The sequence below is a fragment of the Triturus cristatus genome, chromosome 4_1 (assembly GCF_964204655.1).
Source record: "Triturus cristatus chromosome 4_1, aTriCri1.1, whole genome shotgun sequence".
Lineage (NCBI taxonomy): Eukaryota > Metazoa > Chordata > Amphibia > Caudata > Salamandridae > Triturus > Triturus cristatus.
Genome location: NC_140585.1, coordinates 387879855 through 387902859, shown reverse-complemented (window position 1 = coordinate 387902859; position 23005 = coordinate 387879855). Strand labels below are relative to the sequence as shown.

Genomic DNA, 23005 nt, shown 5'->3' with positions numbered 1-23005 from the left:
AATATTCTTACTGATTGCTTGCCCAATATCCGAGAAAATTGCCTCCCAAAAGAGCCTAAGTCCTGAACATGCAAAAAAAGTATGATGCCACCCGCCCTCCCCATCTATTTGGCAGCGAAAGCACCTATTTTCAGTGCCTGGAAATCTTTTTTTTAAAGCAGCCGGAGTTAAATAAGAAAGCCACCGTGACAGGAAGGCCATCCTTTTAAAAATGTGTGGCACGCAAAGATTTACTTCCTAGATGGCACATAGATTCCCACTTATTCCCATCCAGTCTACATCCGGTCTCCCGAGTTATTTTATCCAAGTGAGTCTCTATCACGGAAGCCTGTCCCTGCTTGTGTAGCAGCCAATACCAATTTCCCACCCCTTTGACTTTGGCCCCATAAAGGGCTACCACAAATTGATTAGGGGTGTCCAAAATACCACTGGTATTTGTTAGCAAATGAACAACACGTAAATATTCAAGAAAGGTCGGTCTCCGATGTCCTTCCGCCCGTGCTGTTATTTCTTGCCAGGAGATCGGCCTATTTTGAATTATAAAATGCCTTAACTCGGAGAGTCCACAGCCTTCCCAAGTATTTATATGCCAAGATTGTAACTGAAGGCCGAGATTCGCACATTCTCTTAATTTTAAATACAGGAGACCAGATGAGCCAATCTTTTTAAAAAAGGACTGGAATCTAAAAAAAATAACCTTTTAAAGTCTTATAACGCGTCTTTTTTGGAAGTTTAGAATTTCTTTGAAAAACTGGGGTTAGCAATCTAATTTCTTGTCATTTTATCCATAAAAAAGCTGTCATTAGTAAGGAGCTTCTCATTCTCCTAAATCAGTCTTGCAGTTTAATGAAGGTTCAGCAGGGGGGCAGGCTTCTTTAAATTTAAGAATCCGCTTCACTACTATTTTTTTTTATTCTCTTGATCCCAAGTCTAATTAGCGATCTGTTAATTCTAACCATTATCTGATGAATAAATTGACTCTACTCTTTTCAGCCTAAAAAACATAATTCAGTGTTCAAACTATCCACACTCTGTTTGTTTTCAGCCTGTGCTTGTGAAAAGTAGGTTTTTAGGTTACAGGTCAGTACCAGGAGCCCTCATGTGTATTGAGTAACTAAACTTACATAAATTCTTTCACAGTGATTTACGAATTAATTCATCATGATTTGTTTTGTCAACTTCAAGGATGGTTGTAGATTCGTGCCTGGGAGTTTTTGGGATATCACCCCAGTAAAGTGGTGAAAGCTAACAACATTCAGATTAATGTTCGTTTTAAAACCTAAGCAAAACCATTATATAAAGTCATGAGTTTGGAAGTTTTTACCTCCGACTGTATAGTGTAGAAAAGTACTTACCAAACTATGTAGAACCGCAACCCACTTTCTATTATGATACCACTTTGAGACCGACCTAGCTTTAATTGATATGAGGAGAACAATGTTTTATGTAATTAAAGCATTGTGTCCCTTCTCTCTTTTTAATAGCGACCCATGCATGCATGAATAAAGTTGAATTCTTGTTGTGGAGTCAGTTTCACTAACTTTATCCCTTTTTTGCACGCTCTGGGTACCTCACCATCCTTTAACAGGGTTTCTACTGACGCTTCTAAAACATCTGAAGAGCTCGTCCTTCTCATAGAGGGAGTTGTAGTCCACACTGTGATCTGTTGTCATAGTGTGAGGAGAAACCCGGCGACGCATGCCACTTCTGGTGGGTGATGCAATGCGTCCTAAAAAGCAAAATCCCCTTTCAGCTAGTTTCTTTTTCTCCACTTCTTCCCAGACACAGGTGTTTCTTTTTTGTGTTAGTGACTACATTGTGCCTTTGTACAAGGAGTATGTCCACACACAGTTGTTCCCTGAAGTGCCAGGGACTACTATGGCTGCCTGGGATTTTGAGACTGAAACAAATGGTTTTGTTTTTAGCCATTTGTTTTATTGATCCAGTCTTAACAACTACCCCAACAATAAAGTTTTGCAAAAACTACGAAAAACAAAACCAGCATTCACAAATTCACAAATGCAAAAGGTTAGCTCCTAGTCAGCCAGGTTGTAGCCCTACCTTGCAGTCAATGCTAGATTTATTGGCTTTGCCAGTGCTTTTTCATGTGTGTGATACTGCCACATTATTATTAGTGCTGCAGGTTAGAATGCGGAATTGCACGGTAATACCACTTGTTCTTGCTTTCTGGTGTGTGATGCGCATTTTTTTTTTTTGCTTGTTCACTGAGTGAAATTTTTGAGGGAAACCTCATAGTCCGTGCAGAATTGCCGCACAAGTTATAATCTCTATTCTGGTGCAAACTCCCGTTTATGGAAAATACGTATTCCTGCGCCTCTCAAAATGGAGGCCTGGGTATCGTAGTGCTGCACAGCAAGACGTGAACGAAACGGTATTAAGTTACAAAAGGCAATGATTATGCAAAATACCGCCCTCTGTCTTTTAGTATAAATATTATTCCTATCACGCAGTGTCCAAAAATTCCTTACAAGCTTCGTTGCAAAAAGGAGACTTTCCCTTCATATTTTGTTCCAGCAGAGTAGCTGTGCATTCCTAATGAAATGTTTGACTGTTTACAGTACCCCATGATGTGCCAACTGTGATGCCTTGTGGCATTCATAGATCCATTACCACTATTAGAAGCGGCTCCAAGGGCTGGGGCTCGTGCTGTGCTTGTACGAGGGGAAAAATATGGTTGTAATTGTTTTTCGCTTCCAAATCAAATTTTGCAGATGCTTAGCTCGTCGTTTATAGAAAAATTTCCATTTTCTCCCCTAATGTTTGCTGTACTACGAAGCAGGCAGTTCAGTTATCCAGAATTCGACAATTTCGAAGCCGAGTCGACACCAGCGCTGTGAGGTGACGGATGATATCTGCGGCGCCTGTTTCTCGCAGGGACGAACCATGTGTCTGTTTTAGTGTGATTACATTTTTATTTCCCACCGGCTCCTGAAACGGAATTTTAGACTAATGTATTTTCCATTTTCTTGCGCATGGAGTCATGATGCTCTTAGGCAAAGTGAGACAAATTCCCCCCTGAAAAGGTCGTTCTTATCTCTCCGCATGCGACGAGCAGAGTAGCTGCAGAATAAACACCGCCGCAGTGACGTCACGTGCACATGGAAGGGCTCGCGCTTCCCCTCGCCTGCCTGCGCAGGTTGTAAAAAGCAACGCGACAAATCGATATTTATGCAAGTGGTCTGGCAGGGTTCAACACCTTGCCTGGACGCAGCTTGGAACGAGGCACCTTCAGCCCTTTGTGCCCCCTGCTCAGCCACAAGCCTATGAAACAGCTAGATTGATTGAAAATTAAAGGGACAGTCACCAAATAGGGCAGGCCCCTCGTGGCTTTACACCTTACCGATGCCTTATCAAGTCCCTTGTTCTGAAGAGTAAAGGGTTACTATCAGTGGCGTAACGAAACTTGAGGGGGGCCCCCTGCAAGGCACGTGGAGGGGCCCCCTCCGGGCTCAATCAGGAGCTCTCCAGCCAGAGTGCTGTGCTGAGGTGGGCCCCCTGCAGGGGCCTGTGTTACGCCCTGGCCTAACATATGATCAGCATATTAGGTAGAATGAACTGTTCTATCTCGATAGATCACATTCATAGGTCTGTTCTTTAGGCCCCGTTTGTCAAAAAGATTTGGACCATCTTGGGCACGTACACCACCCCATGACAAAGCTTGGTCTAAATTCTAATCATTTGTTTAAAAACAGAATTGGGATATTTTACAGTGTCTGCAGAAGGTACATAATTCAAAGATTGGAAATAAACACCTTAGATGTGTTAGCTCTTTAGCTTGAGTGCAGTGGCCGCTGAGCGTGGGAGATCTATTAATTTATTGTTCGGACCCTCCTTTCCCTTACCAGGCACATAAAACACAAGTGAGGTACTTCACTACTAATTCTCATAATCAATTGTGCTCACAGATGTACTATTTTATTCCAGCACCAGGTCAAAAACTGGTTGATGGGCTAATGCCTTCTGGCCTGCAAATTACACAATTGCATTTCACCCCTGCTGCACCGCCACCAAGCTGCGCCTGAGCATCTTTTTAATGCACCTCTGATCAGCCAATCAGGCTTCAGTTCGGGCTCCTGCCTCTCCTTTCCTTGCTTGTCATCTGGTCGAAAGTAATGACAGTTACTGAAAAGCCATGGTGAGCCCGAAGTCAGGGAGGGACAAGAAGGGGGGAATGGAAGAGCAGCACCCTAAAACCCTCCTTGAATGCAAATAGTCACAGAAGTGAAAATACATTCAACAATTATAAGCACGAGCCAGTTGAGTATATTTTATGTACTGTTGACTAGCAGCTTAATCTCAGAATAATCCTGGCTATGTCGTGTGATGGACACTGCACAGAAATTAATAGCAACGTGCTAGGAGCGCACATGAGGTAGAAGAAGAGGGGAGTGTAACAGCAGCACCCCACAAACAGACAAATGGCCTCTGTCACATAAATTAAAGTGTTCAGTAAATTAGCAGTCTTTAATGGGCAAACCCCTTATGACGCCTTGATAAGATAGGCAAGGCTCAGTACATCACATGCTCTTCTCTCCCCTCCCTGCACTTACCTTCTGATGAACACTGCAATGTGGTGAACAGCACCCTGTAGACATCCCATAGTCAAACACAGGGTGATGATACAAGGAATGAGTCCCACAAACACATGTAAATGCAAACAGTTATAAAATGCAAAATGTATAGTGCGTTCGTAGGCTATGTGGTGTGTGCATGCCCATAAAACACACTTGTCCACTCCTGAAAAGCACACATTTGTGCAAGTCCAGTGACTCCCAAAAGATGGTCGCACAATTAGGAATGCCGCCTGGAAATGTAAAGACCCTTTGATGGCGAACATTGACCTGCTGTCCCAGCTCTTTTCTGCAGCGCTGCCTAGATGTGCACAGACGCAGCGCGTGCTTGTCCGTCTCTACATGTGCACGCGCCCATCTGCGTTCCGTATTACAGAATGTTTACCCGTTTGCACTCAGTCGTGCATGGAATATAGGCTCTACGGTCCTTTCCGAATGTGCAAAGGGTGGGGAGTGCAGTCCATAATCTTGTTTCAAAATGTTATGGGGTAGAATATTTCACATAATGCGGTGGAAGTAACTATGGCCCATGTCCACCTTCAGACCCCTTTTGTGCAGCGATCCTGCCCAATCTCCCCCCAGTTTCCAGAGCAGATGGTTTGGGACACGCTGATTTACCTTTCAAGTCACGAGCGCCTACGGAAATAAGAGCTGAAACAACCAACCTACATGCGGGATTCAGAGAAAACAATATTGAAAAGGATTTCTTTGCGAGAACAAATATGAGAACCATTTACCTACATCCCAAAAATCCTCCGATGCTCTTTACTCACAAGAGGTTAAACAGTGCACGTAGACCTACTGACCTAACTCTAGACGCCTGCTACGTGATATTAAAAAAGACAAAAACATGGAGAAAAAAAACACAATGACATTAGGGTCATAACCTGGTGTGGATTTCACATAACTAATACTGCGCGGCATGAGCGTTTTTTTGTAGCAACAACACAAGCAACTATTGACAAAGAAGAGAGTGACGCGCTGAGTGTAAGCAATGATTGTGTGATGGCGACAAGCCACCTTGCAGGCACTTTGCTGTCCTAAGTCAAAGCTCAAGGTGCCTTCAATCAAGGTGCCATCAATGAAACTGGCACCATCCCAAGCGGACCCTGGTAACAAGCTGGCTGGCGTGACAGGCATGTCTTAGGAGCATGGCCTACATGGTGGTCTCGTAAAGCCAGGATGTGTCACGGAAAGGCTTCTTGAAGGGGACCAGTTTTATGCCATTCTTGAAAGAGACTGCGCCGCCAGTGCTCTCGGATCTTGGTGTGGGCCAGTTCAGATGTAGATGCTAGTTCGCTCATGCGTCTTGGATCATTAGTTTTATTTTTATTTGCATTGGGAATGCTGATCAATCTTACTGTGTTGGGCCCTCACTGATGTAGATGTTGGCACATTAATTCATTAATTAATAAGACAGCTAATGAACATGCTACTCCATTCCAATTGTATTTTCGAACGGAGTACTGACTTCTTCTTAAGAAGTTTATTGGTTTCAATCGGTGTGTGTATGTAAGAAGTAGAAATCCCCTTGTTTTTTTCGGCAGCACCCAACGTCTAAAATCTTTATATTACAGATACTCCACAAGAAGTCATATCGAATTGGTAAGCTGACCTATTCACGAAGGGCAGTACTCAAAATGAGCAAGATCTTTGTAAATATAAGAAATGTTTCTTCCAAGAAGTTGCAGATTTTGCACAGTAAACTAAGAACAGAAATATTATTTTAGGTTTCTCAGTATTTGTCTGGGTTGTATTAAAAAGCCATGCTATTCATCCCATTTCCAAAGGCCAGATCAAAGATGCCCCTCTAACGGCCCCGAAGACCCCTCTCTGAACTTTTTTAAGTTTGGAAAATGCATAATTCTTATAAGTCACAAGACCCCGTGAAAGGACAGAGATCACTGTTCAAAAGTCCGCAACAGTGAAAGCTTTGAATTTCAAAATAAAAACTTGTTAAAGTTCAAGAATTTACCTATTGAAAGTCCATTGAAGTCAAATGAACCACACAAATTGGCTTGGAGGTACACTGTGGTACAAAGCACGCGACTAATACCAAATGAGTGAGGTACATCATCCTCTAAGGAATCGAAGGTAAATGCTGTGGAGTATGCATCATTTTGTGCAATATGCATCATCTCATAGCTGCCAAGTTTCTTTGCTCCGTACGTGACTGGTTATACCAGTGCCGTTTTTTTCTTAGAATTCTGGAAGTTTTAGACCCATATGAAACCAAGTCTACAAATCTCAGAATTTTAAGAACGAAAACGGCACTGGCCCAACTCGTAATGCACGGACTTAGTAAACTTGGAAGCTATGCTTCTTGTGGCAGAAACGTTCTGCACAGCCGGGTTACACAGGAAAATGATGAACACCGGCTGAACAGGAACTGAAATGCTGCACGCACCATGTTTTTGCGCCTGCCTCACTCTGTGTCAGCAGCAGCCCTTCACTTTACTCTGAAGCAGTAGAGTGCTCCAAGACGGAGAGAGTGCGCATGCGCTATGAGCAGAGCAGCGTCCTGACAGCACAGCCACTGGGCCACCACCTTTTATTAAATAATTTGAGCCTCTGCCATGAAAAGGCGCTCTTGGCAGCCTCTATACTCTAGTGCTGCTTCTTTAACTTGCAGGTATGGTTCTGAATCTTACACAGCACTGGTCTTCATTCCTGTAGGCCCTAAACATGAAAGCACACCGTAGGTAAGACATGAACGGCTGCAAAGAAGGATATGACAGCTCAGGGCGTAGCGGCCTAGCTGCCTGCAAACTAACCTCCTCTGAAAGCGCAGCCAAAGGGCCTGGACTTCAAGTACGACGTAGCTGGAAAGACAAACTTCCACTGAATGCAGGCAACCAGTGGGTTAAAGAGCACCGGAAGCTGAGTGAGCGCCTGGAGTGAGTGAGTCGTTTGCGTTGTTATTCGTTAAAATGGTAACCGGCGGTTCTGCCCCTTCACCGCTGCTAACATGTGCAGGGAGCCTGCCGCGGTGCAGATGGTGCCACGTCACGTTGAGTCAACGAGTCTCAGGTGCACAAAGTACTATCGGGGGCCCCCTGGAGCTTGGGAACCCCCCCGCACCGCGGTGGTTGCAGGGACCTGTGTTACGCCCCTGGTTACTATCTGGTTCAAACTGGTACTGAAGGAGTTCAAAAGTTTCGAATCCCCTTCAATTACAACAGTTTCAAAGGGCAGTTTTTTAAAAGCTCAAATGATAAGAGCAAACAGTGGCCAGATTCATAAAATGTTTTATGTACGGGCATGTTTTGTAAATCCAAAGTGAGACTGGAGACTAGACTCTTTGTAATTCAAAACGTAATTTTTAAAAATTTCACTTAGATTTTTATATTTGTAATTTTGTATTAATCTTAGTTTAAGTCTATACAAATAATGCTGTTCCTTTGATTCGGAATGGATATGTTAGCAAAAAATGTGTTAATAACTTAATCACATTTGGAAAGGAAGAGGAGCATCTATCAATGCAAGTTATTTTAGTAGTTGACCGAAGGACAAACAGCCCTGCCTCCAGGTAATAACATTTGCCTCTTCCACACAAGCAGAACAAGCATTGGCATAGCCAATAGGTCTCGCCTTTGGGACCTTATAAGTGTTTAGCCATGCAGCACATTATCATCCACCGGGCAGATTTCTGTAATGGAACTAGTATTTATGTAAAGTGCTTTGGTACCTTAATTTGCGCTACATGTGCTTAGTGTAGTGACATAAGGGCAGTGGCATGGTGTGGAATGTCGTGGTGAGTTGTGATATGATGTGTGTTGGTGGGATCTATGTATGTAGTGTGTTTTGCTGGTGTGTATGTTGGTGGTATATGTAATTAATTTAATGTTGCTGAATTTACCGACTTCAGAAGGATGGAATGCAGAGTGCACTGTCCTCAGATTTAACCTCTTGACCTTCTGATCACTGCATCTTCCAACGGTGACTGTTGACCTCGCAGAACCATCCTATTGTGTTTATAGCACTTGTTGGATTATTCCCATATTGCTGGCGAGTTCACTCTTAATTTGTATGAACTCACCCAGCCATGCTTCAGCATGCTTCTGACAACAGGCAGCTATTATATATAAACAACTATTCCAGATGCAGAGCTGTCTGACCTGGTCCGGAGAGTAAAACTAAAAAGCCTGCGTGGCACTCAAATCTTGTAATTATGAAGCCTTTCCAATGATTTGAAGACCGACTGAGAATGCTTAGGTGCAGGGAAGTTAATCTCCCCCAAGTGAATATGCTGATGTTGGCTGTTGTTTCCAGCATGCATCAAGCTGTCCCCCGGCGTGTGCAGGTATCGACCCAAATGGGCAATTTATTATCATTAAGTATGTTGAGATCTGTGTGCGTGTGCTCTCCAAAATAGCATGTTGGTATACACTTCTCTGTACTGAGTAACACAGCGGCCATTTTCACACAATGCACGTGAGCCTGCGCCTCTCAGAAATGACTGATTTTCGGGGTTTATAATGTTAAAGGGCACTTGATGTTGAAACAATGAGTATAAAGAGGCACAGTGGAAGTAAAGTGATCGAGGCCGGAAGCAGTTTTAGAGAATGAAGCCATTGCAGACAAAGGTCTTGTTAAGATTTGGATGTACGCGTGAGCTGGAACTGGCAAGCAGGAAAGGTCAGACCAGGGTACAAGTTTACCAGTCGTAGGAGGAAAAGAAACTAGCACTGGTCACACACCGCTCCCGGCACCCTGAGCACGGTAGCACAGCAAACACGCTAATTAACAATCACGCACCGGGTGCCATCTGTTTCGAATTAGCGTGGTGAAAGCGACCATGCTAATTCAAGCTTTTCAAGCACCTGTGCTTGTGCTCCACCTTGCGGGAGCGAGCAGCGGTGTGCGGGCCATCTGTTTTCAATTAGCGCACGCGCCACTGCTCGCTCCCGCAAGGTGGATGCCAGCACAAGTACGAGTGCTTGAAAAGAGCTGACCAATTTCTAAAGGCCATCTCCTAGGGCAGCGCATGCGTGCTGCCTAGGAGAGACCTAAAAAGATAGTGGGATAGTCTAGAACACCAGTACAAGAAAAATAAATACCTGTATAGCAACCTGAATATGAAGGAGGGAGAACAACTCACCTCTCAACCTCAGATCAGTAGTCAAAGAAGCTTGCTAAAGGGGCAAACGTGGCTCTTCCAGACACACAGGACTGCGCAGATGAAGCACAAAGACAAGCTGGCTTCTAGAGCATCTCACACTCTAAGGTTATCACTAATTTTTTGCGTTATTAGTATGTGATGGTCAATGTTTTGAACTGATACCTCCGTTTTTTATTTACATTATCATATGTATGGCCAAAGACTTCTAATGAAATGGTCTGGACCCACAATGTAAGACCTCTATAGGCTTCGACTGCCCAAACTGAGGTGCTAACTCTCCGGTTTAGGGAACCTCCTTTTATACCATTTAGTCAATTTGTTATCCTTGCACTTATAACACTCATCGGAGCTTTCTGTCTTTACCCCACTGTAGAGAGAGTAGACCATGGCGCATTTAATACAAAAGTAAGCTGTATGGAAGATCCCCCTGGTACAGTGTTTCCCAAACTGGGGGTCCCGAACCACTGGTGGGTCGCAAGCTGAGTTTTGGTGGGTTTAAAAATTCAAGCAATATATAAAGATGCCTTTATACTCTGTATTTAAAGTGTGAAATGTTCTGAGCTTCAAAGACAGAGGTCAGATGACAGGCTGTATCTTTTTACAAATTGCTGCTTATTTTTTATTTAACATGGGGATTGGTGTTTACAAGCTGCTCTCACTTAGCAGTCAGAGAAAGAAGAGTAAAGTGAATTATATGACAATCTTGCTGGGGTATTGAGAGAGGCTGTAGGATGTTATTCTTTTGTAACCCACTACTGTAAGAAATTGGGTTACTGGTTGAGGGGGTGAAGCCCTACTCAAGCAGCAACCAAAATCATTGTCAGGATGAAGTCATAAGCAAACCCAAAAGTAAGCTGTGCTCAACCCTAGGGTACCTTGGCACAGAACAGTCCTACTCGGAGGCAATGTTTAAAGTATTTGTGAAACACTTCAAACAGTAACACAGTGAAAACACACCACAAAAGGATCCCAAACAAGATTTAGGAATAAAACAAGTCCAAAATAACAAAAATCCAATCAGTAGAACTGTAAATGTGCATTTTTAAAGATTTCAATGTGACTAGTGCCTAAATGCGCAAAGCGACAACTGTGGATATCTGGCCTGCCTACCCAGGACAAAGTCACAAGTTCAGGCTGACCACGATGGAGCGCGGGGCAGCTACAGGGACCCAATTAGGCCGGCTGAACAAAGTACCTTGGATACTGATTGAGGAGCATTGTGATGTCCCGGTCTGAGGATGCGGTTTGCAGCCAAGAAGATGCATTGGTTCCAAAGAGCTGCGAGGTCCTGCGTCATCATCGAGGATCCCGTCGATGAGGGCTTGCGAAGTATGGTGTTGAGATACATCACACAGTAGAGGCGATGCTTTGGTTCCAAGGAGCTGTGAGGCTGCAACGTGGAAGCCTACGTTGTCTTTGAGGCTGCCGTCGACGAGAGATTTGCGATGCGAGGGACTGCATTGGGAAAGCTTCACCCAGGCAACAGTTCCAATGTGAGCTGCAATGTTGATGAGTATGTATTGGGAGAACCCTCGCAGCAGAGGCAATGCGTCTGGTCTGCACAGGTTTGCACAGTAGAGGAGATGTCTGTTCTGCTGGGTCCACATATGGGCTGACAGACCACCTTCAGCCTCATTTCAAGGTTCCAGGACTGTGGTGGCACCACTTGGTCGGGTAGGAATCACAGATGTCCGAGTCTAGGTGCTGGGTTCAAGGTTGTTGGAGCCTTCTGTGCCCAGATTTGTAGTCCTAGTCTGAAGGCCAGACAACTAGCCCCTGGAGTCAAATTTGGAGTCCTGGGTTCAACAGATGCATGTCCAGTCCTTCTCACAGAGGCAAGAGGGCAGCAGGTTAGCACAGCAGGGTAGCAGTCCAGTAGAGTGGTAGTCCTTTCAGCAGCACAGCAGTCGTGCTTCCCAGTAGAGTATCCATAGGTCCAGAAGCGTATTGAAGAGGTGCTGTCTGAGGTCCAATATTTATACCTGGTACCCTCCCCCTGGAAGGTGGGAGAAGCTTCTAGAGATTTCCCTTTGAAGTCCCTACACACCCTGCCTTCCTTGTTCTTGCCCCAGAATAGCTACAGGGGTTATATTCCCTTTGTGTGGATGCGGGCACAACCTATTCAGGGATAAGTAGGGCTTTGCTGTCAGTAATGGCCCATCCAGGCACACCTAGCCCTCTATTGTGTGGCGGTCTACAAGGAATGTACACAGCCTAACTGTCAGCTCCACCCAGTCATGTGACCAGAAGACCGGCTGCAGGCACTAAATGGCTAAGGCGGGGAAATACCAACAAGTGGCATTTTCAAAATTGTAATATAAAATCTGATTTTACCATCAGAGAGGATTTTTCTTTACATTTACAAAGACTCCAAACATAAACTGGTTACCTGCTTCCATTTGGAAATTATCATTTATTAGGTGTAATAAGGGAACTCCATTTTCATCTTATGGGAGAGGTAGGCCTTGCAATAGTGGGAAATAAATTTGAGTTTTTCCGAACCAGGACAAGTAAAACTTAAAATTACATATTCTACTTTTTAAATACTGTACTTTTCCCTCTGGACTGTCCACTGACTTCCTAGGGGTGACTTATTTATATTAAAAAGGAACGTTTGTGCCTGGCAGAAGGTTTATTTTACCAGGTCGAAATGGCAGTTTAAAAGTGCACATGCAGGCTGGCTACAATGGCAGGCATGAGACATGTTTAAAGGGCTGCTTGAGCAGCTGCCACAATCTGTGCTGCAGGCCAACTAGTAGCATTTAAGTTACAGGCCTTAGGTTCAGAAAGTGCCACTTTACTAGAGACTAATAAGTACATTAAATATGCTAATTGGGAAGAGGCCAATGGTACCATGTTTCAAGATGTGTTCACATGCACGTTAGCAGTGGTAAAGTGACCCGAGTCCTAAAGCCAGCACAAACAAGATCAGAAAAAAAGGAGGAGGAAGGCAAAATGTTTGAGGTAAAACCACCCTAAGGCTGATGGGTCTCAAAACTACAAAATGTAAATACCTGTAAATGAACTGTACACATTCAGCAGTTAGGGAAACAAAAAATTAAGCACATTTTTCTAATTTTGAAGTTTGACGGAAAAAAATATTTTAATAGGATCAAAGCAAATCAAGACACTTAACTTGCTGATGCACAAATGATAAATATTCACTGGATTCAATTTCCACACATTTATAATTTGTGTCTAAATCGATAAAACAGTATGTCTGTGCAAATTTAGCTGCCATTTCAATAAAACAGTGAGCTGCCACACGGTGCTTTAGTTAAATTGCCTGCCTCGTGGCCATTAAAACTAGGTGGGTCACTAAAGTTATCATTCCAAAAAGTGGGTCATGGTTGTGAAATGTTGGGGAGCACTGTCCTAGTAAGGGTCCTGGGATTCCTCCTTGCTGTGGCAAACCGAGGCTGACCATGCCTGTAGCAGCAGAGATACCCGTGTAACTTAAGGAAGCTCTTGAACCGTAGAAGGCATGTCGTAGGCGATGTGTGCATCACCACAGATAAGCTGGAACTTGTCCTGAGTACCCGTGGAGCGGTCTCCACAAATATGTTGCAGCTCTAACAAACATGATGGCTGCTTGAATAATAATCGAAGGGTATTCAAAATGTGAGTTACTTTTAAAAGCTCACATTATGACTGCGCTTCCCTTCTCTTAAGTAGTTAGGTGACAAGAAGGGACCATCAGTTATGATTTTCTGATATGCTGAATGCCTCTATCATGGTCTTCCAGTGTAGAAGTGTGAACGCTCAGAAATCTTTCATAAAAATATTGATGGATGACTTTCACCTTTTGTTCGGTGACTTTCCCTCTCAGCCCTCTTCCTCTCAGAGGTCGGCCCCCACCCCGCCCTGTGATGTCTCTAAACCGACCAGAGTTTCAAATATTCTCGCCGCGTGCATACAGAACTCTCATGACTGAGTGCTGCCATGGATGACAGCCTCCGCCATCTTCCTCTGTAGGTTAGGAGGGTGTGAGTGCTTCTGTGGCTCAGCACGTCTCTGCAGGCATGTCTACTGGCGCGCCGACCATGATGCTGTAGGCTGTTTTATGTAACTAGACAAGAGACTGCTCCGTATTCGGTTGGCTCTGGTATATTATATAGCAATATTGTTATTTCAGAACTCGCCTCTCAAATATAGTGCTTTGCAGGACATGCCTTCGGTAAACCGAACTCCATCATATTGGTAATGCTAATGTGTTACAGTGCATAGAACTGGCTGCAGTTCCGTGTGAAGCTCAGTGCTGAACACAAGTAATAGTATTTGCTCTTAGAAGAAATATGTAGCAAAGTGCACGCATTAGTTTCACTGCTTTCTGCCAGTGTTTTCCCAGCCTACTTTGTGTGTCAACATCTCTTTGTGATGCTCTGCGCTATGTTATTTCTGCCCCTCTTTGTGATGCTCTGCGCAATGTCATTTCTGCCCCTCTTTGTGATGCTCTGCGCAATGTCATATCTGCTTCTCTTTGTGATGCTCTACACAATGCCATATCTGCTTCTCTTTGTGATGCTCTACGCAATGTCATTTCTGCCTCTTTGTGATGCTCTACACAATGTCATTTCTGCCTCTTTGTGATGCTCTACACAATGTTAATTCTGCCTCTCTTTGTGATGCTCTACACAATGTTATTTCTGCCTCTCTTTGTGTTTCTCTTCACAATGTTATTTCTGCATCTTTTTGTGATGCTCTACCAAATGCTATTTCTGCCCTCTGTTTTCAGGGGGTGCATGAATCGAAAGGTGTTACTGAAGAGTACATGAAGCTCGAGCTGCTAATACAGAAGGTTGTGTCACCCTACCTCGGCACATATGGATTATATTCTAATGAAGGACCCTTCTCGCACTCCTCCTGCATTATGGGTAAATATTCCAAAAAAGTGAAAGGTGTGCATGTGAGGCATCATGACTTCAAGAAAAAGAGGTTTGCAAATTTGATTGGCCTGCCTATGTTTTCTGCAAGAACAAGTCATTGCTCCATGATTAAACTGAGGTTATGGCACAACATATTTTAGCGTTTGCACTCTGGGGTGAGGGCTCGCTGTTGAGATAGTTTTATTGTGGGAGTGGGTGACCCCTGCTTTCACACAAAATGTAGACATTTTCTCCTTCCTCGAGCCCTCTCAATCTGTATTCCTCTGCAACCACAGCACTCGCTGCCACAGACAACATCCTCACCCTCCTCGACCAAGGCCACACTGCGGCCCCGATCCTACTCGACCTGTCAGCAGCATTCAACACCATCTCCCACCGCACGCCACCAGACAACACAACACCGGCATACAAGGAACCGCCCTCGACTTGATCTGCTCCTTCCTCACCGGCAGAAGCCAAAGAATCAGACTGCCACCTTTCCTCTCCGAACCCATGAACATCAGATGCAGAGTTCCCCAGGAATCGTTGCTCAGCCCAACCCTCTTCAATATCTACATGGCCCCCCTCTCTGCCATCGTCAGACAGCACGGCCTCAGCATAGTATCCTACGCCGACGACACACAGCTCATCCTCTCCCTCACCAAGGACCCCACCACCTTCCAGGAAGGAATGCAGGATGTCGCATCCTGGATGAGAAACAGCTGCTTGAAACTCAACTTGGAGAAGACAGAAGTCCTCATCCTCGGAACCACCCCATCAGCATGTAACAACACCTAGTGGCCCACCGCCCTCGGCAGCCCCCCGACCCTACAGACCACACCAGAAACCTCGGCATCGTACTCGACTCATCCCTTTTCATGGACCGACAGGTAAACCATGTTGCTTCAAGCTGATTCAACACCTTCCGCATTCTCCATAAGACCTTCAAATGGATCCCCACTGCATCAAGGAAGTAGAGTCTCTACCTTGCAAGCTCCAGACGATACAGAACACCGCAGCCAGACTCGTCCTCGACATCCCTCGGCACGAGCACATCAGCGAACACCTACGGAACCTCCACGGGCTCCCCGTCGAGAAGAGCACCTTTAAGATACTCAACCACACCGACAAATGCCTATATAACATCGGACCCCAATACCTCAACGAGAGAATCACCTTCCACGTACCCAAAAGAAACCTCTGATCCACCAACCTCACCTTCACCGAAACCCCACGCATCCGCCGAGCCAGAACAGGGGGAATATCCTTCTCCTACATCGCGGCCTAGACCTGGAACAAGCTCCCCATCGACATCAGATGGGCCCCCTCCATGAATACCTTCAGAAAGGCTATCAAGACCTTGCTCTTTGACTGAACGGAACTGCTGCTTCCCCCTTCCCCACCCCCCCCCCCCCCAGCGCCTTGAGACGGTGAGTAGTGTGCTTCACAATTCCTTGATTGATTGATTGATTGATTGATTGATTGATTGAAGGTCGTGCCACTCATATGAATTCAATGAGAGGTTAATAATATCCAGTGCATCAGTGGAGAATGATCCTGTCTCAACAAATTCCCACTGATGACCAGAGGGAGCCAATGACAGTAATAGTAAGAAAACCCCCAAACATTGTGGGCAGGCATCCAGTATGCCATGACCTCCTGCCAACACCAAATCCAGGGAGATAGGACCTTTTTTTTTGGTACGGGGACATTTCACTTTTAGATGGTCTTTTGAGTTCTGAAGAAGATGGCAGTAATCGGAGTTCAATATAGTAGTGTGGGAGCTTGGGTTACTGGTTGAGGGGGATGAAACCCTACTCAAACTGCAACCATGATTCTTGTCAGGGTGAATAATTAGCAAACCCCAAAGTAACTTGTGCCTAACCCTCTGGTAGCTTGGCCCAAAGCAGTCAGGCTTAATTTAGAGGCAATGTATAACGTATTTACGCAGCACTTCAAACAGTAATAAAGCAAAACCCAACACAAGGACAATCCCACACCAATTTAGAAAAATAGTGTAAAATTTCATAAATAATTTGACACCAAAATGACAAAAATCCAATTAGTATAATAAGATTTAGGTAAAAAATAGCGCTTAAAAGCACAAATCGCCAACTGTGGTTATCTGGTCCCTCCAAACCGGGACAAAGTCACAAGTTGAGGCCGACCGTGATGTAGCTCGTGCCGGATACAGTGACCAAGTTAGGTCTTATGAATGCACGTAAGGGTGGCGTTGCTTTGCAAGGCTACGCATCGTCCAGTGCCGGTTCTGAGAAGCTGCGATGCAAGGTCTAGCATCGAGTTGCATTGTGCTGCACCATTTCCAAAGAGGAGCTGTTAGGTGTGTGATGCAAGGTCTTGAGTTGACTTGTGTTATGCTTCGTCTGTTCTGATGAGGCTGGATGGCAAGGCTTTGCTGGGCTTAGCTTCGCTCTGTCTGTTCCATTGAAGCTTGCAGCTGTGCAGCTAGGCTGTGTGCTGCTTCATGTGCGATCTGGTGGAGACAATAGCTGGGCTGGGAGAGCACCTTCAAGCCCACTTCCCTACGTTCCAGTACAGGAGAGGCACCACTTGGGCAGATGGGATTAGGACTCACAGCAGGCAGAGTCCAGGTGGAGGGTTCACTGTGGTTGGAGCCTTTTCTGTCGCTTGGCCTCTGATCAGGAGGCCAGCCAATTAACCCTTGGAGTCACTGGTGGTGATGGCGTCAAGGTTTAGGTCTGGTCCTTCTCACTCAGGCAGCAGGGCAGCAGAATGGCAGGGTACTCATTTGTGCAGCACAGCAGTCCTTCTGAGTCTTTCGTAGGTCCAGAAGTGTACTGAAGATTTGGGTCTGAGGGTCTGTTACTTATATCTGGTGCCTACTTTGAAGTGAGAGAACCTTCTAGAGCCCGCCCCTCTGCAGAGGTGTCTGGAGTTTCCTGCCTCCCTGCCCTACCCCCAGCTAGTGTGAGGACACAAAAGCCTAGTGTAAAACCCTTTGTGAGTGTGCTGAGACAGTCTTTGTCATGTGTGGTGGGTGACAACTCCGCCCCCCTAGCAGGGCAGAGATGGCCCATCCTACCATCACCTATTCCCCCCTTTGTCTCACTTTGTGGAAGTAATACCCAACACCAACTGCCAGCTACACCTACTCATGTGACCCAGGATACAGGCACCAAATGGATGGGACAGGAAATGCAAACTTTCTAAAAGTGGCATTTTCAGAATTGTGACTTAGAATCTAGCTTTACGATTAACCCCTTGTGTGCCACGCCCTTTCCCCGCCCTGTGCCGGGCGTTGCATTAGCGGGCGGGGTTCATGACGAGCTGGACTCGTCATGGGCACAGCGCAACCGCGGCCCATGACGAGTCCAGCTCGTCATGGGCACAGAAGGGGTTAAAAAAGGGTTTAAATTACAATTTGTTAGAGAACTCAACATTCCTACCTGCTCCCATTTGGATGTTATCCCATATTAAATGTAATAAGGCAACCCAATATTATCTTATGAGTGAGGTAGGCCTTGCATTAGTGAAAAACATATTTTGGAGTTTTTCCGCTACCAGGACATGTAAAACTTAAAAGTACATGGCCAACTTTTTAAATACACTGCACCCTGCTCTATGGGCTGTTTCAGTCGTACCCTAGGGGCAATTTATATGTATTGAAAAGGAAGTGTAGGGACCGGCAAAATATTTATTTTGCCAGGTGGAAATTGCAGTTTTACAATTGCACACACAGGCTGCTATGGCAGGCCTGATATATGTTTAAAAGACTACTTAAGTGGGTGACACAATAAGTGCTGCAGGCTCACTAGTAGTATTTAAATTACAGGTCCTGTGTACATGTAGTACCACTTTACTAGGGTCTTACAGTAAATTAAATGTGCCAATTAGGTGTAAGCCTATTTTAGTATGTTTAAAGGAGAGTGCACAAGCACTTTAGCACTGGTTAGCAGTGGTAAAATGTGCAGAGTCCTACGGCCAGCAAAAATGTTGTCCGCAAAAACAGGAAGATCAAAGGTTAAAAGTTGAGGAAAACCACGCCAAGAATGTCAGGTCCAACAAGCAGCATCCGGCGGCTGGTCACTGAACTTCAGGAAAGTTCTTGAGTAAGTGTTCATGTCCCACAAAAAGCACAATAACTGACAAAAAGTGTAAGTCTCGCTTAACTGATTATGCATTGAGGAAAAGTGTTAAGATTAGCTTGACTAAACTAATGGGTTGGTACAAAGTAGATGGCAAGTGTCGGACTCCTTTCAGAGATCCACGGGCAAGCAGGAGTTACTGGGTCCAACCGTGGGGACTATGACTGGGCCCAGCCATAGGTTTTGTGATCTTTTACTCCTGATGTCCCAAGGCCTGACAAACTATGGAATCTGAGTAATTGAGTGTACTGCCCCTTTCAACACTTGACTTTGTCTTGGCGTGGGTTGAGCGGTATAATGCTCTTATAGGGGAAGGTAGGTGTGAAGCATACACAAGCTTAACACTCAAAGTACAGACAGTAACAGCAATAAGGTGATTGTCCAACTAAATACTTCCTTTTATGAAAAAAGGAGTATTTAAATGGAATCGCACAAAGCATAAAATTAACACTAGATAATGTGCACAGCCTCTGAAGCACAGTGTGTTAGCGCCATACCCAGCAAAATCCCCAAGTCTTTCAGTCCATTGTCTGAGGTTAGTTCTTCCCCATTCTATACTGAGGGCGACTCCCAGATGCGACCCACAGTTGCCCCTTGCAACAAAGCCTACGTCTTGCTTTCAGTGTCAATGATACCAGCGTTTAGTTACTGAGCTATTGCAAGTCCCCAGCAGGCCTGATGGCCTGGAACAATCATACCTGACTGGATTGCTTCTGGCAATCACTGGAGGACCGGAGAGCTCCCTGGTGAGCTTCGTTCTCCAATCCCTGAGGGCCGTGACCTCTTGACTCTTTCCCCGATGACATGTCAGTCAAATCGAATGACGGTTGTCAGTGCTGAACGTCCTTGCCCGGCTCCTGTGGCGATTAGTCAGTGTTACTCCTGGTGTCTATGGCATGGCAAACCAGGGCAACGGCCCTGACTCGCAGTGGTCCCCCCCCCCCCACTCTCCACTGGTCACACAGGGTCACCAACTTCAGCCCACACAGGGTAGATAGCCTTATCTTCACGGTGGGACCCTTCCTGGTGGCACGGGTGACTGACCTAGGCGCCTACACAGGTGACAACCTGCTCTTCACAATAGCCACTTTTGTGGTCACACAGGGGTCACCAACTTTAGTGCACACTCTCCACCCCCCATCTGTTTACACTGGGGCACCAACTTTGGTGCAGAACCAGTGACTGTTTTTGGTCAGTTGCTGTGAAAAGCTGGATAGAGACTTGTATGCATGGGTGCTTTTTCCTAGTTTCATCGCCAGGATTTCACAAGGTTGTTGGAAGGTGGTGGCATGGATGCTTGCACTCATCAGTCAGTGGTATGAGTTGATTAAGGTGGTTATTTTGAGCCTGATCACACCGTATCAGAGGCCATGGGAAGTTCTACTTTTCTTCCACTGGAGCAGCCTTCAGGTTCACCAATTTGGACACACAAGTCACTCCCTTCTTACTTCTTGGGGCTTGGACATTCACCTTCTTCTTGATCAGGCCAACTGGTCCTTTAGGTGGTTGAGTGTCTTTTTAGTAATGGATAGGACACCCTGGGAGCAGGTGTTGCACCTCTACTACTTCACACCAGTGATTGAAGGTAAAGTTATGGGCTCTTTAAATCTTATTGGCTGAATAAAGTCCTGACGCACGGGCTGATACTCCAGCAGTCATCAATGATAAGGAGGCATGTAGAGGTTCTATGGATATCTGATAACTTTGAGCAAAAAAGAATGTGGGCACCCTCAGCCACGGGCACAAACATTTACGGTAGATGAGAGAACTGCACAGGGAGACGAAGGCTAAGACATACAGCCTTTCTGCAGCCAGCCAGCCTCCGATGCTGGAATCACCTTCATGTTTTCAGTGGTGCATGGGACCGTCCACACCTAGTGGGTTGGCCAGTGCGTGTTTGGTGCTCCTACCTCAGTAGGGGGTCTTTAATGCCAAGGGGCAGGGCTTTAAGTGGGATGAAAAAACTGGGGTGGGGGGGTCCTCTCAAAGGGGCGTGGTCAATATAATTAAGGGTGTAGCTTAAAAACACGTAAACTAAAAATCTGTGTTTAACACAATGTGCCGCCCGACTTGTATTTTGCTGTTCTTGTCATTGTGTCCATATATATGATATAAAAATCACATCATACCTACAAGTCAGGACTATTAGCTTTATCAATGGTTGCTAGTTGCATAAGATAAATAAACAGCAGCTATGGCTTGTATATAATATTTTAAAAAACTTCCACTTAAAGCCCTGGTAACACCACGACAATATGGCTGCTCCTGAGTTTCAAAAAGAGAAGGGAAATCCAGAGAGAAAATGACCCCCTTTAAAGGATTTCCCTTCCTCTACAACGCTCACCACGCACACATCGACGTGCCTTCTGTCACTGCAGTCCGGAAAAAAAAAACGGACCACCTGTGCCAGGGTACAATAGAGACCCGTTTCGAGGCCCCCTGAAAAACACTGCTGGTGCTCAGACCCGGTGCGACCCGGCCCACTTAAAGCCCTGCCAAGGGGCACCAAATAGTGTAGGGGGAGGGTACACTGGTCCTCCAGCTCACAGTGCAGACAGACTCTGTGTCGGTCTTAACTGTGAGGAAGGGGAAGGGACTTCATCAGGGTCACTGCAGTAGCTGGCAGTCTCACTTTTCTGGGTGCCGGTGCAGGACGGGCTGGGTCCGTCAACTGTATCGCTGGGAGGCAGTCTGCTTTCCTCACCTTTACCGTGGCATTGAACATTTGTTGCAGCCCTGAGTCCAGTTCAATTATTTCCGGTTTATTGACATAACTACCAACCTGATTAAAAATCTCAGTGTTAGGAGGAGGTGGGCACTTGGAGGGGGCAGAGCCTCGTGGCGAGAAGTACCTAAGAGGCCCTTTTGCCCCCTCCCTGCCCCCAAGCCCACTCCTCCAAAAACAAAAGCTTGCTAAGGCTGGTGCCGACGCACTGGGGTGTTTTCACACCCCTTAATGAATGTCAGCAGTCAAAGCCTCGGAAAACAGGCTGGAAATCCACTGTGTACAGTGGTTTTCAGCTCGTTTTCTGTGCCACTGTGTGATATCGGCTCCTCAGCGGATGACCGGGTGATGGGAGCCAATATCATGTGTCACACTGTGGCATCGTGTGAGTTGGCAGGTCTGAATTGATGAGCAGAGAAAAAGGTAACTGTTGCATAAAGGGCACAGGTAACAGCAAATAACACTGTATTCTAAGAAACAATGTACATTCATCCAATGAGCCGGCAGAAAGGTGTTACATCATAAGGACAATAATGAGATATGCAGGAAGGCGCAGGTGCCATATGTCTCCCTCACATAAATGAGAATGATGGCAGAAAGAATTTCTAGACAAGTAATGGAAAATTACATTTAGCCCAATAGCGTGTGGGAAATCCTCTTGACACAAAGACTTTTACGAGGCAACACATCATGAGTCATGAAATAAACCTCACCAGAACTCATGACGTCACTACCTGTGCGTACCTAAGTACTGTGTTGCGTGCAGATTGTTCCACCAGCGGGCAGGAACTAACGCAGACGGCGTCATGGCCGGTCTGGCTACAGGGCGTTTTTGTTGGGGTGGGGTCCAGGTTCACTGCGGAGAAGCTGATTTTGTGGCTGGGGAGCTGCTGGCGCTTCTAAATAAACAATGCAAAACAAATAGCTTTAACCCCTTCGATGCTCATGACGGAACGGTTCCGTCATGAGCATCGGTTGAGCTGTGCTCATGACGGAACCGTTCCGTCATGACCACGCCCGCGCTAGAACCCTTCAGCACCGCGGGGGAATCCGCGCAGCGCTGAAGGGGTTAACGCGTACTTTTTGAAACATTTGTTTTGCGTTGTTTATTAAGGGAAGAGGCATTGGAGTGCTTCTCATGAGCACCAGAGAATATTACAGACGGTCAGACTCATTTTTTGGCTCGGGTAGATGAGTGATTTGCCCAGAATCACAGGATGTTGAGCGGACACTGGGACTCAAATCCAGTTTTATGGCAGGCAAAGGAGAACAGCAGAGACTAATTTGCATAGAAATGCATGTTCCATGCAGGGCAGGGAGACACAAATAACTGAAGAGCCCCCTTGCTGGCCCTCACCAACCCGCACCCCGTGCCCCCCACCAACACCCGCTCTAGTCATCTCCTGCCCCAGTCCCCTGCAAAGCAAGTGCTGATGGTTTCCCATCAGAAGCTCCATGAGGCCCCTGTCACACCTGGAGGGAGCTGGAGGGCAGACACACCCCGTGCTGTGACAGCCCAAGCAGCCATTGTCCTTCTGCCTCAGTGTGGCAGCCTGACCTTAATGTGCACCAGC

The 23005-nt window shown here is 45.8% G+C and overlaps 1 protein-coding gene across 4 annotated transcripts in view; it reads left to right on the top strand.

The window, feature by feature from the left end:
* The window catches only part of PRR5 (proline rich 5), a 559320-nt gene that overhangs the window by 517162 nt on the left and 19153 nt on the right, over nucleotides 1-23005 (top strand). For all 4 annotated transcript variants that reach the window (XM_085652445.1, XM_085652446.1, XM_085652447.1 and 1 more), the window contains one exon: nucleotides 14450-14588. In XM_085652445.1, coding sequence (XP_085508571.1) covers nucleotides 14450-14588 — 139 coding nt within the window. The remainder of the gene's footprint in view (nucleotides 1-14449; nucleotides 14589-23005) is intronic.